Source organism: Cydia pomonella, chromosome 12 (assembly GCF_033807575.1).
Source record: "Cydia pomonella isolate Wapato2018A chromosome 12, ilCydPomo1, whole genome shotgun sequence".
Classification (NCBI taxonomy): Eukaryota; Metazoa; Arthropoda; class Insecta; order Lepidoptera; family Tortricidae; genus Cydia; species Cydia pomonella.
The window spans coordinates 11,619,253-11,634,165 of record NC_084714.1 but is presented as its reverse complement, the minus strand read 5'-3'; the positions used below and the strand labels follow the sequence as shown (position 1 = coordinate 11,634,165).

The 14,913-nt window shown below is 38.7% G+C and overlaps 1 protein-coding gene across 1 annotated transcript; it reads right to left on the bottom strand.

The window, feature by feature from the left end:
- Positions 1-2,395: 2,395 nt before the first annotated feature.
- Positions 2,396-14,865, bottom strand: LOC133523566 (cytochrome b-c1 complex subunit 2, mitochondrial). The gene is made up of 10 exons (XM_061859223.1): positions 14,707-14,865; positions 14,425-14,564; positions 13,746-13,920; positions 11,163-11,294; positions 8,343-8,513; positions 7,836-7,930; positions 7,025-7,122; positions 6,487-6,650; positions 3,679-3,897; positions 2,396-2,597 (listed from the first exon to the last, which is right to left on the bottom strand). Exons 1-10 carry the CDS (start codon positions 14,749-14,751, stop codon positions 2,514-2,516), a joined length of 1,323 nt encoding a protein of 440 aa, XP_061715207.1. The 5' UTR covers positions 14,752-14,865; the 3' UTR covers positions 2,396-2,513.
- Positions 14,866-14,913: the final 48 nt, after the last annotated feature.

Sequence of the window (14,913 nt, the reverse complement as noted above, 5' to 3'; positions counted from 1 at the left end):
GGTTTTTGGGGGTGTAGATTCAAAAAATGGCATCTATTTTGAAAATAAAGATGGCGGACGTCACGTTTTGAAATAGGTTTCGATGTGTAGCACTGATGTCAACCATCTTAAATTCTAAAATGGATTCTATTTTCGAAATCTGCACTCCCAAAACCCCCTAAATGGACGTCATTTTCGTAATCAGAACCCCGAGGAACCTCGGAGATGACACCCATATCGATTTTTAAGAAAAATTAATGTCCGCCATCTTGGATTTCAAAATGGATGTCATTTTCGTAATCGGAACCCCGAGGAACCTCGGATATGATACCCATATCGTGTTTTAAGAAAAAATAATGTCAACCATCTTGGATTTCAAAATGGACGTATTTTCGTAATCGGAACGCCGAGGAACCTCAGAGATGACACCCATATCGATTTTTAAGAAAAAATAATGTCCGCCATGTTGGATTTCAAAACGGATGTCATTTTCGTCATCGGAACCCCGAGGAACCTTGGAGATGACACCCATATCGATTTTTAAGAAAAATTAATGTCCGCCACCTTGGATTTGAAAATGGGTGTCATTTTGTAATCGGCACCCCGAGGACTGTCAAAAATAATTAAAACATCAAATACTACATGATACATATATAAACAGAAGCAAGAAACAATTTCTTACTTTTTAAATAAAGTCTTAAACTACTCGTAATTTCTTAAAATAAGCTATAAAATATGTCCGCCATTTTGAATTTAAAAATTGATATCATATGATATATTTTTGTTTACACTGAAACAAACAATTAGCACATGTCGTATGCAATATTTTAATTGTGCACAAATTGATTGATATTTACAAGACACGCGTCAGCCCTCAAAATCATATCCCTGAATACTAACAATGGCGTGTATTGAAACTCAGGGACCGCCCCTCCCGCCCGCCGTCCCTCGCACCCCGCACGGTTGCTTTGTTTAGACGCCTTCGTCGACCGACTGTATTATTTCTTAGACTGTGGTAATGTCATGTAAACATTTTATCAATAAAATAAAATATTCCTTAATATTCGAATTCGGAAATTCGCATCCTGGACAATCGGATTCGCATTCGCGAATGTGATGAATGCGACATTTGTGACATCCCTGGGTTGAACATAAACAAATAACTAAAATTAGGGGATCAAAAATTATGTAAAAGTTCAAGATTTGAAATTATTGGAATGGCAGTTTTTTCTAACAGCCAGATTACACAAAAAAATATTGTCTACTTATATAATTTATAAAGGATATGGGCACCCTTCCGCAGGGGACAGACTTGGGGGACTGTTCATAGGAGGGAGTTTTTTAATATTTTTATTTATGTTAATTATTTTATTAGATTTAATTTAGTTGTTACATTGAATAAGGACTTTTAAACAGCTTTTAAAGGATAAAACACGAACATCTTACTTGATCAGTTTTTCAAAGAAACAAACATTTTTTCAGCAAGTAGGCCACACAGGGGCACATTTTCATGTAAATTTTTTACAATCATGAAAATAATAAAATACAATTACAAATATGGAATTAATTAGGTATATTAGAGATGTATAATAATAATAATAAACCTTTTTATTCCTTAAATAATCCTCATTTTTTTTAAATAGTTGAAAATATGAAGAGTTTGTATATGAATATTTGAAGAAAGAAAAGTTGAGGTTTTATTTACGGTCCCGTTGGGGTAAAGGTCTCCTCCAACAGTCTCTAAATGTCGAATTACACAGAAAAAACTATGACAAAAAATACTAAAATTCTTTAGAGATGTAAAAGTGTCAGAGATAAAATATAATCTTAAAAAAAGATCATTAAAATATCCTTAGAGATGTAAAGGATCTCTAAGGCTTGAATTCTTATATAAATAATAAAAGACATGAAATTAACAAACAGACAAGAACCGAATGAAGTGGCTCACGTTAATGGCACTCAAAAGTAAAGTTACATACTTACTTATAACATTATATTTTACATATTCATTCCAATCTTTATTGTTAGTACTCAGTTTAGATCCTGGGTGTTTGAGGAAGTATGAAACTTGGCATGCACATAACTTATGGAAGAACAACAAAAAATAAAGAAGTGCCAACAATTTGGCATTTTTGGCAAGTGCTTGTGTCCCCCTCCCACCACTTGAGTCCCATTGGATTTTCATTGTATTTGGAAAAATGGTTGGTCACAACAAAACTGCCAAGGATCAATATATTCTTCATTAAATTATTTACAATAGTTTTCTTTGAAGTATGTTGCAAGGACTTAGTTTTCGAATTATGTGTGGCGCGGCGCTTTAACGAAAAATATAATTTTAATATATTGCTGAACTTACAGTGTTCTTTTCGAATAAAGTTAGGAAAGTTACTGTTACAGAGAAATAAAACAGTATACCTAAAACAAATCATTTATTTATTTAGGAAAACAATAAATAACTCCATGATTACTAAGATGTTCTCATTAAATTATCGTCTCAAAACAATACACATTTTCTATGGTGGTAAAGCACTATCTTATAGTTCGTCGACGTACGGAGTGAAGGCCAGGTTTCCGACGGCGGCCATCGCGAGCGGGCTCTTGGCGGCAGCCGCAACAGCCTGAAACGAAAAAGGTTTTGTTCATCCCATGAATCCTAAGAATTGGCTACTTGACTGTTTTTTGTAAATAATGTCAAACGATCTTGATTTTCCTGAGGATCAAATGTCTATATAGGACTCATGGCATTTAAGCAACACAAAGATCAGAAATGAGAGTTAAAGTCTGACGCTCGCACTCGACGATTGAAACGCGTCTAACAAAATGATAAGGTGATGTGACGTCACATCATATAAGTCTGTCCTAAATGTATGGAAGATCAAGGAAATTGCCATTTTGACCCTGAAATATTGCGTTTATGTATATAGTTGTCATACAATTAATTTATCAATAAAATGTAAGGAATCGAATTGTACCATTTTCTTTTCTATTTTTGAAAGACAAAAAAATTTTTTTTTTTATATTTTCCGAGCCTTGTATTTTTTTATAAATTCAATATAATTTTTTAAATTCCACTTTTTTATAATGGATGGCTCATTTTCTGTCCTTCTAACTGAATTTTGTTATAATATTCAACATGTGTCAAGTACCTATTAGCGCCATCTACGCTTATAGGCGGTAAGGCGTACGCTGACAAGTAAGTAAGGTTGTGCGTGCTCATTTACTGAAAAGATCGCTTACAATCTCACAAATGTACTAGTTCGGTGTTCTAGTATTGTTAGTACAGGACACCAAGAGAAACTGAGCACAATAATGTGAATGGATTGGGCGGACGTTTTGTAAAGTAGTACAATTGAAAATATCTCGCTTACTCCCGTGCAGTTGCAACGGAGCGGCGGCTATGCGCTGTCTCGCTCATATTAGCCGAGAGCCGTTCGGTCTCTCGCTTTCTGTCCCATTCACTGCGATATTCAATCTTAAAATCTGATTCGATCATGAACAAGGCGCCGCCATTCGAGCCGCTTGGCTACCTTCCGCTCCCAGTCAGAAGGCTCTAGTTTGCATATTAGAAGTAGTCATATTCGTCCACAAAAATATTGACATGGAGTGTCGCAAGAGATAAATAGAGCCAGGTGCTGCGCCATATATGCGCAGTTGCGCAAAGTGCAGTGCTTCGGATAGTGACAGATGCTTGGCTAATACCTGTGAAACGTCTGAAGCAGTAACTTGGTCAACAGCGCCCGCCAGCTCGGCGGGGGTCCTGGCCGCGCCGGTGTGCAGGCCCTGCGCGGCGACGGCCTCGGCCAGGTTGGTGCCGTCGTCGGCCTCGCCCAGCAGCTGCACCTTCAGCTGCGCCTTGGCGGCCTTCACTGCGTCGGCGGAGACCGGCGAGCGGATAGCTGTGGCTACTGCTTTGATGGCCTGAAATAAAAATTTAATATTTTTATTTTCTTGTATCGATGCAGTGCGAACTACGCCTTACCCTACACATTAGGGTTCAGAACCGGGAAATCCCGGTCTCGAAAGTACCGGGAATTCCCGGTTCTTTTGTCAGTAAAATGGAACCGGGAAACCAAATTTGATTCCCGGTTCTTTCGGTACTTTCGGGAATTTTATTTTTATTAAGCGATTCACACTACTATTTACTTATTTACTCTTACTTTAATTTTCCACACTTTCTACTATTCAAACATTCAAAACTAACGTGAATAATTCAGCGTTAAAATAAATAACGCGCGAAATTAATGGTGCGTTCGATATTACCAATAACTACCTACACTCGCTCGCTGTTGCTAGGAAGGAAAGTAAGTATACTCTAAGTAAGTAGTAGACTCTGATGTGCTTGAAGTTCAAAACATTGCTTTGACAAAAGGCGATGAGTTAAATGCTGAGCTTGCAAAGGCTGTTAGTGAAAAACGCGTTAGATCTTCTGCTCATGAAGATCTCTTTACGAATGTTAGGATTGAAATGGCTCTCTTTGAGAATGGAGGAGATCGTGGGCGTTACTTGTCTCAGGCATATAACCATCTATTAACGATTCCGCCAACCAGTGTTGAGCCAGAAAGAGTTTTCTCTTCGGCAGGTTTGTTATGCAACAAAATAAGATCTCGTTTGAGTGACAAAAGTCTAGATGCACTGTTGTTTTTAAGGTCCTATTATAGAGAAGAGAGAGCTAAAAGCTCTTAAAAAGCTAAACTTTGGTTACGCCATATTTTATGAATAGGTAGGTACTCGGAAAGAGATATTATTTTTAAATATTTTTTGGTAAAAAAGTTTAATTTTGTTTTCTTTGAAAAATGTTTAAGATATTTATAAATATTTAAGGAATCTCAGGTGACTGGCTAATTTTTACCATTTTATTGACAGTTAACACTTACTTAAGAACCTAACAAAAACACTGTGATTGACAATAGTCTGATTTATATATAATTACTTACTACTAGGTATGAGAATAGAAAATAGTTTAATTTTGTTTTCTTTAAAAATGTTTAAGATAATTCTAAATGTTAAGGAATCTAAGATGACTGCCTTATTTTTACCCTTTAATTGACAGTAAATACTTACTTTAGTACCTAACAATAACATAACACTATGATTAATTATAGTCTGATTTATATATAATTACCTACTACTAGGTATGAGAACAGAAAATAGAAGAAAAAATTTCGAATTAAAGTTACTTGAATACAGAATTTTAGTTTACTTTTGAAGCATAACCCTTGTTTTCTATGACAAAAACTAGCAAGAACCGAAAATACCGAAAAAACCGGGAAATCCCGGTTCCGTAATACAAAAGTACCGAAATTCCCGGTTCTCAAAAAGAATACCGGTTCCGAAAACACTACTACACATGTATACACTCTATTATATATTAAGTTGTTACTTTAGACAATATAGGTCTATACTCCAAGCACGTAGTTTGATTCATCGTACCACCTCACATGGCGAACCTGCCAGGATATAAAAAATTGTATCATGATGAGATTGATAAGGTTTCATGTTTTATACACGGGATGCCCAATAGGCATTGATGTAGACAGCCATCGAGCTCAGTTATGCGGGCATGCGGGGCTGCGCTTTAGATGTGCCATAGTTTGTGGTCCTATGGTATTGTGAGATTTTTTAATGGTCTCAAATTGAGACTGTTTTTAATGAGGGTCAAATGTGATATGGGGCTATAAAATGATCTATTACAGTACATATGGGGCTACTTTATAGCACTAGTGCGAGAAGTAGCATATTATGTTACTGTGTCGAACATTTAAAGGGCCATATGTACTGTAAAACGTTGTACGATACATGTGCGAATAGGTAATTCGCAACTCGTGTCGATTTAAAACACTCCCTTCGGTCGTGTTTTAATTTATCGCCACTAGTTTCGAATTTCCTATTTTTCGCACTTGTATCGTAATGTACTATTACAGTACATATGGGGCTACTTTATAGCACTAGTGCGAGAAGTAGCATATTATGTTACTGTGTCGAACATTTAAAGGGCCATATGTACTGTAAAACGTTGTACTATACATGTGCGAATAGGTAATTCGCAACTCGTGTCGATTTAAAACACTCCCTTCGGTCGTGTTTTAATTTATCGCCACTCGTTTCGAATTTCCTATTTTTCGCACTTGTATCGTAATGTACTATTTTAGGCATCAAATGAAAGTCAAAGTCGGAGATTTTCACAGTTTCACATTGTAAATGATGGTCGAAAATTAACGAAAAACACCATACTCGACAGTAGTTTAATGACCACACAAGCACCATGTGAGTAATATAAAGATAGCTGACGCTATGACTGGCGTCTGGTGGCCGCTGTCTGGGCGTTGCGTACAGCGTTTAACCGGAAACCAGGGTGCCAAGCCAAAATGCCAATCGTTCGCTCCGTAGCAAACAAAACGGTAATCTCTATCACTCTTCGATATTAGTGCGACAGAGACAATAGCGTTTCGTTCGCTACGGGGTGTAAACGATCGGTATCTCGGCTCGACACCCAGGGCCTTTTATTACCTGTGCAGCCTCATCCTTAGGCACGGACAGCACGGCGCCAAAGAGCCCGTTGTCGGAGTAGGCCACGTTGAAGCCGGCCGCCGCGAACGGCCCGATGTTGCCGATGGACTTCGCCAGCACGGAGTTGTCAGCGCCCCACTTGGTGACCGGCCCGCTGCCCAAGGCTAAAGCCAATTTTATGTAGTAATGTTAGGTATGTAGCATATAAAACTTCGCGCCAAATTGAGGAAATTTATTTCAGAACTATATCCATAATATTGGTTACTATACATTACAATCTCAACCTAGTGTTATCTACCACACACACACACATATAAAGATAGCGGATATATATATCTTAATAGCTATTGAAGAATGGTAAATTCTTTTTCATCACACTTGCTCGAAAAAGACCTTATTCCACGTAGGTGTACTGAAGGACAAAGGCCTATATTGTTCCCGCAGGAGTTATGGATTGTGAAAAAAAGCTATGACTCCCTAGGGAAAGTGCGTAAAGTTCCTGAAAGTTGATTGTTGAAACTGTTGAAAGTGAATTTACCTTTGGCAGCGACGGCGAGCGCGAGGGCCTGCGGGGTGCCGGCCTGGGCGCCCTGCAGGCCGAGGGCCACGTGCACGAGGTCGCCGCCGGTCTCTTTCCTGAAATGAATTCATGTTATTAGGCTCTTGTGCCACTTTAATTTTAAGTGCACATGAATGAGGCAAAGACCAATGGGACGAATACTAAAGAAAAAAAAACGGGTTGCACTCTGGTAGTGCCGGCAGAAGTGAAAACTTGAATATGAACGTTGTGCATTTTTGATATTTTGGAATGGTTAGGGAATAATTTTGCACGAATTGCTTTAATTATCAGTATGAAAGTACTATCTTTTATGTGGTTAAATACGCCGCCTAAATGAAACAGCAGGCGCAGGCATACATTTTCGCCGCACGGTAGAAAGAGAGGGGGATACCTCCTCTCCTACGCCGCGCCGGCGGTCTACTGGTTTCAATGACATTGTAACACTTTTTCGATCAGGTCACATGTCCGTCTCACGAATTTTCAATCTGACGAATTTGTTTGTCACGTGACCTGTCGCGAGTTAAACATTTTTTCCCCATCACAAAAAGTGCACAGCGCCGCTAAAGTACTTTTCACTTCAAAAATGATAGGGTAACATTTTGGGTGTTAAGCTGTAAAGCTACTTGAAGCTACTAGGTGTTGGAGAGAGGAGAGAGAAGGTTTTTTTCTAAATTAAACATACCCTTTTTTTTTATTGAACTTTACTTTCAGATTAGGTAGCCTGTACGACTCTAAATAATTATAATATTTTTAATAATAGAATGTTATAATATCTATTGTTTGAACTTACCTCAGTTCTCCACCAAAGTACTTGCCAGCTTCGCCTTTAGCTTCAGAGGAGGAGGAGGACAGCTTCAGAGCCTGAGCGATCATGGTGGCGGTTTCCTAAAAAGATACATTTATTTAAGTTAATTTAGTTATTTTGCCGTAACCTATGGAGACTTGTAACTATTCAAATATACATCATGTTGATATTTACGAGAACGTAGATTCCACGTTGTTGCACTCTGCATTTAGTGCAATACTTTAGGAAAAAAAAACCGGACAAGTGCGAGTCAGACTCACCCACCGAGGGTTCCGTACTTTTTAGTAATTGCTGTTATAGCGGCAACAGAAATACATCATCTGTGAAACTTTCAACTGTCTAGCTATCACGGTTCATGAGATACAGCCTGGTGACAGACGGACGGACGGACAGCAGCGAAGTCTCAGTAATAGGGTCCCGTTTGACCCTTTGGGTACGGAGCCCTAATAAACAGTTCAGTTGTCTCTGGGTTTTCTTTGAGTCTAGATCTACCTTGTTCTCGCCGACTACGGCTACGGCGCAGCGCGCCGGGGTGAGCGCGGTGGCGGTATAGTGCTGCAGGGACTCGGAAGAGATCTTGCCGATCTTCTTGGGCGAGATGAACAGGGAGTTGCCCAGGCCTCTGCGGAACGCTGCCTTGTGGAGAAGGTCTACGGCGCGCACCTTTCATATAAAATATGTTTAAAATATATACCCAATTTATTTTGGGTGTTTTATCCTACATTAGAAAACATTTTGCGTTGTCTACTATTTAATATAAAATACACCATGCCGAACCAAAGAAATAGATTAAAAACAGTCAAACCATCCTTTTAACAAATCTATTCAGAATATTTCCAACCTCCTGTACCTTTAAGTATTGTGGCAGGTAGATGTCTCAACTTTAATATAATTTAGGTATTAGTTATGCATATTATGAAAAAAAAGCTGCACTTTAAGATGGAAGCAAGCCGCTTTGCATGGTGATAGTAGACATCAAGGTAGACGTTATTCTCCGAAGCACCCTAAAATTCACCCCTTAGAAGCCGAGGTTTAACGAGGTCTGTTAGGAAAAAGACAAAAATTCCACAAGTTTCAGGGATTAACAAATATTGAAAAATGTTATACTATTTGAAAGAAAATATCTTTTTTTAACGTAAAAAAAATTGAAACGAAATCTCTTCAAACAATATTAGTGTGAAATATTTAAAAAACCTATTTTTTCTCTTTTTCAGTATATTCTTACAAATAATGTCCTAGAGTTTGAAGAATGTCTGAAAATAAGTATCTCGTGTTAAATTCAAATATATTTCTTAATACATGACGAAAACAGCATCAAACTCGGTTAAGCAGTTTTTGAGATACAAGTTTCGGAAGTTGGCTTACTTTTATTTATATGGATTTTTTATTTATTTAGTCAAAAAAGCTTGTATGTAGTAAATTTTAAGTAAATAAGGAGGTATGTACTTTGTCTACATTAGGGAAATATATGTATAATATCATTATAATATATATTTACAAGAAAAGGATAATTCATCTTCAGCTTCATTTGTATTGGCCAAACTGGTTAAACTAAAAAAAAAACATACGTAATATTGTAATACGTTTATGGAATTGGAACTGATACCATGATTAATCGTTCTTTATAAGGTACTAACATCCTGAAGAGATACACATATCTATTTATTAGCAACTTATTCACCTTTTATTTGCACTGTGCAGCGCAGTGTATGGCAAGTCGACGCGTCGGCAATAGGGATTGCAGAACCGGTACCTACTGTTTAAAACGAATCTGAATTTTCGGTACCAGCCAAAAATGAAACCGGGATTTCCCGGTATTTTCGGTCCCTTTCGGTTCCGGTATTCCTCGAGAGCAAACCCTAGTCGGCAACCACAGTGCATTATGTTGCAGCCTGACTGCATGCGCCGACCAAATTGGTACGACATGAGACTAATGTGGTACCCGTCTGCGTTGTGCAGTTGTGAAAAGTAAAAAAGCACTAGTTCGAAAAAATCAATTTTGCGAACGCTAAACAGCTACGTAAAGTAGCACTTTTTGAGCAACTGTATTAAAATATATATTACAGTACATATGGTGCTTCTTTCCCGCACGCGTGCGGGAATGAGCACTTTCCGTGCATATGTCGAAACTTTAAAGAGCCATATGTACTGTAAAACGTTATACGATACACGTGCTGCGAATAGGTAATTCGCAACTCGTGTCGATTTAAAACACTCCCTTCGGTCGTGTTTTAATTTATCACCGCTCGTTGCGAATATCCTATTTTTTGCACTTGTATTGTAAATAACTATTATACTTTGATTTGCCCAAAATTCAGTAGGGATTAAAGTAGGGTTCGGAAACGGTTTATTTTTAAATCCCGAAATAGCAAAATATTTTTAATTATTTTATACTCTTTACGTAGGGCTGGATCATGTATTTAGGTAACAACTTCGCATTATTAGATAGTCCCATTAAAAATGAAATAATAAACCAAAGAACGAAAAAGAACGTAATAATACCGGTATTTTTTGTATGAAGAAAAAACCGGTTCCGAGCCTTGGATTAAAGTACTAGTACCTATTTTTACAATTCTGAATTTGGATATACATATAAATGTATTATAGAAATAAGGAAAGAACAAAATAGTTAGAACTTTCTACATAGAAATAGTCACTAACTAAAAATCGTCATGTCAATAAAACTTGATGATTGATTTTGATGCCGTTTTCAGTTTCCGATAAGAAATATGTTTGACTTTATTATAAAGTACTTATTTGCAGATACTTTCCAACATGAAAGACACTTTTTGGAAAATAAAGCGTTTTTATTTTTATAATTATTTAACACCACATTTCTTTAAAAATATGTTTTATATTTCTTTCACATTAAACAAAGCTATTTTCTTTCAATTGACACAAAATTTATCCTAATGGGATGATTTGCGAAACTTGTAGATTTTTTTTCTGTTTTTAACAGACCTCGCTTTACCTCGGCTCCTAAGGGACGAATGGGTGCTTCGAAAAAAATATTTTTATTGGGTATCTACTATCATCGTGCAAAATGGCTTGCTTCCATCTCAAAATGCAGCTTTTTGGCAAAAAAGCTCCAAAACCAGTAAGACTATATATTCTTAACTAAGCAAGAATTAATTTGAACCTGTAGCATAAAAACAATGGCACATAAAAGTGATCCATTTTGTTACTCATTTACTTCCTAAATAAACTTCTATGAGGTAGAAACAAAGGACAAATCTTAATTTTTTTAAATGTTTGGTTGATATTAAGGAGTGATTCAAGAAGAAAGTGTCATTTCACAAAAATTATAAATACCTGAGGCGCGAGGGCAACAATATCGTATTTCAGGCGGGGCAGATTGTCGCTGAGCTCCCACGGTCTGAACTCCTGGCTGGAGATCAGGTTGTTCAGGCACTCCAGAGCCGGGCTCAAGTTTTCCTTTGTTGTCTAGGGAAAATATAATATATTATTGTTAGAGTATGGTGGTCTGGCTCACAGGTACGTGCTGAAGCGATGGAGGGAGGTCAAGGTTATCTTCATACCGAAACCAGGTAAAAGCGACTACTTGGACCCCAAATCCTTCAGGCCCATCAGCCTGACCTCTTTCATGTTGAAAACATTAGAGGTTGTGCGACAGGTACCTGAGGGAGAGGGTGCTAATTCATGTGCCCCTGCATCCAAACCAACATGCCTACAGCCCTGGCAAATCTACAGAATCGGCACTTCATGCAGTGGTGAGCAAAATTGAGGTGGCGATCAAAAACAGGTCCATGTGCTTAAGTTAAGAACCTTCATAGATATAGAAGGGGCTTTCGACAGGACCAGGTTCAGCAGAATTACAGCAGCGCTGGTAAGACATGGCGCAAATTTAGTTATTGACAGAATGGATAAACAACATGTTGAGCCAACTAACCATCAAACAAGCGAAACACAGCAGGCATTTGTGGCAAAAAGATGCCCCCAAGGAGGAGTCCTATCGCCACTACTATGGAGCCTTGTGGTGAATGACCTGATCACCACACTAAATAACAATCACTATTACACAATCGGCAATGCTGACGACATAGTGATACTGACGAGCGAATAGTAAGCTGTTTATGTTCACCAACAAACGCAATTTGGGAAACTTCCGCCTTCCCAAACTGTTCTACACTGAACTCCACCTATCTGCAGAGGTAAAGTATTTAGGGGTAATTCTTGACAGCAAATTAAATTGGAGTAATCATTAAACGGCAAAATTGACAAAGCCACAGTCGTATTCTGATAATTTCGTAGAATGGTGGGTAGAACCTGGGGGCTAACCCCAAAGATAACTCTATGGCTGAACCAGGCAGTCATATGACCAAAAATAAGCTACGGTGCGACAACGCACCAAACTATCCATAGTTGAAGCTAAACTACGACGACTCCAGAGGCTGGCCTGTATGGCGACCACGGACTGCATGAGGACAACACCAATCGCGGCCCTAGAAGCCTTACTGGGCCTGCCGCCGCTGCACCTCTTTATACAACAGGAAGCACTAGCTACGGCGGTACGCCTCAAAAAATCTAATTTCTGGAGACCATCTAGGGTACCACACACCGAGATCCTCTACGAGGCGATAGGTAAGGAACCGCTAATAGAAGCAGTGACTGACAGGATACCCAGGCAATTCGTCTTCAACAAGAAATACAAGATACAGTTACACGAAGAACCTCGTGAAGGACTCAACCTAAGAGAGCTGAGAATCTTCACGGATGGATCAAAGACAAGGTCAGGCACTGGCAGTGGAGTATTCTCAGAGGACCTAAACATACATATCTCAACACCACTATAGGTGCCCACAACACAGTTTTCCAGGCAGAATGTATGGGCATCATAATGGCAGCACACGCAATCGCCTCAATGAAAGTATTGAACTACTCCATCCGCATACTCTCTGATAGTCGGTCAGTACTACAAGCTCTGCAAAGTTATACTTTGACCTCAGGGCTAATCTACGAATGCCACAAAGCTCTGTCAGAGGTATGTACCACCAATAGCGTAATTCTGCAATGGATCAAAGGACTCAGCAACTCGCGAGGTAATGATGCAGCCAACGTATTGGCAAGAGGAGGCTCGGAACTGAAGGTGGCAGGACCAGAGCCAATTATCCCTCTGCCTTATGCCTGGCTCTGGAACATTATGCCACATAGCACCAAGGTAAAACACCAACCGTACTGGTCTAACCTAGACACATGCAGGCAGGCTAAGGAAGCCCTCCCGACAATCAACCCTGGTTTGTCAAGGAGGCTGGGACAGCTGAAGAGGCCACAGCTCCGGCTTTTGACTGGGGCCATAACCAGCACACCCCACTTAACAAACACCTATTACCCCAGATAGCCCCCTCTGCAGGGCTTGCATGGAGGCAGAGGAGACAGCCGCCCATGTCATTCTTGAATGCCCAGGGCACAATACCTCGGTTCGCCGGGGTCTCTCCCAGAAGTCATTGGCAACATTAAGGGTCTGCTAGGCTTCTTGGTAGAGTTGGGCTGGCAAGAGTAGTGCCGACAACCCACCACGCAATATAGCCGCGATAATATGACGTCAAGTTGCAGAAACCAAGCCCGCGAATACTTATAACCTATAGAGTATGGTGACTGTAAAGCATGAGCAAAGTAACAGCAATATGAGCAGAGCAACTAAATGCAGAAATAATTATTCCACAGACAATACTTGTCATCATTTTGACATTAAAGAGTAGAACTGAAAACTAAAAAAAAATTTGAAATGATACTATTTCTAAAGGAAAAATTATAAAGACTGTAAAAGCTGTAAAGATACTAGCTCAAATCTAGTCTGGACATCAGTAATAATTGTCATCCCTTTAAGTTTTTTTAGTAATTTACATCTATTTCCAATTTCAAAATCTTCCTCACCTCAAGTGTGTAGTAGATAAACTCGCGGTCACCAGAGCAAGTAACAGAGGCTCCATGCTGGGCCAGTTTACGAGCAAGGATGAAGCCACTGGCACACCCAGTGCTCTGACCAGCTGCTGTGCGCAGGACATGGGTCAGACCGAGCTCAGTCGGGGCCTCATATCGGGAACCAGCTCTATAATATTATTAACTTATTAATTGACATTTTGCATTTATATTTATTATTTGTTTTATAAAAAAAATACCTGAAAAACTTTTTTTTAAACTTGTTTACAAGGAGAAAGTATATGAATTGCTGATTTTGCCTTTTTTAATTTAGTTCAAGCCAGCAAACAAAAAGGTTTTGAAGCCTATGGTAAGGCTGTTTCTTTAGTAGACCTAATCCAAGGTATGTTTTCTTATGAGTGACCAAAGTAAATCATAGAGGTTCTGGTGGAAAAGCAGTTGTAGAATTTAATATTTTTGTATAGTTAGGTTAATACAATTTATTTTAACTAAACATGGTTTAAAGCAATAATTTCTTATACAGCAATCCTTCATCGTGTTTTTAAGTTTTTCTAATATTTTACATGCTCTAACCTTGAAATTTCCCAACATTTGTCAAATTTACCATAATCACCTAGAACTTGACTTTTCTTTTCACAAAGCCAGACAAATATAGTCATAGTAAAATCCTTACTTGAAGGCTACAGTCACCCTTGTGACTGGAGACCCGTTGTCCAAAGCAGCAACGAATGTGTTGTTCTGGGTCGTACCGAACTGTAGGGTAGCAGCCTGCTGCCTCACGGCAGCCTGAGCAGCCTGAGCGTAACCTCTCGCCTGAAATACATTTATCCATTATTTCTGCTAAAATAATCATTGGTAAATCTTTTACATAACAGGCATTTGACAGCTAGGTACTAAGGTGAATATTATAGGCTAGAAGTTCTACCAAAAGTCATAATCGTATGGTGATATTTACCCCAGCGTGACGAATTATAGAGTTTTTCAGTGCGTTTGATGCCATTTTGCCAAAATTGTAAGGTTTTCGGGCACTCACACTGGCAGTGGCACGACCACCAATTCGATCGAAAAATACGATTTTTAATTATTTGACACTTCCTGTCAGATGTGTTCTTTGGATTCGTAGATTTTAAGCAAGCGGATTAAATTAATTATTAATTTATTA

Coding starts and splice junctions, on each gene's coding strand:
- LOC133523566 (XM_061859223.1), bottom strand. CDS start 14,751: ATGGCATCAAACGCACTGAAAAACTCTATAATTCGTCACGCTGGG. Junction 11,295..13,745: donor TTATCTACTACACACTTGAG/GTGAGGAAGATT, acceptor TATTTTCCCTAG/ACAACAAAGGAAAACTTGAG. Junction 2,598..3,678: donor CTGCTTCAGACGTTTCACAG/GTATTAGCCAAG, acceptor TTTTCGTTTCAG/GCTGTTGCGGCTGCCGCCAA.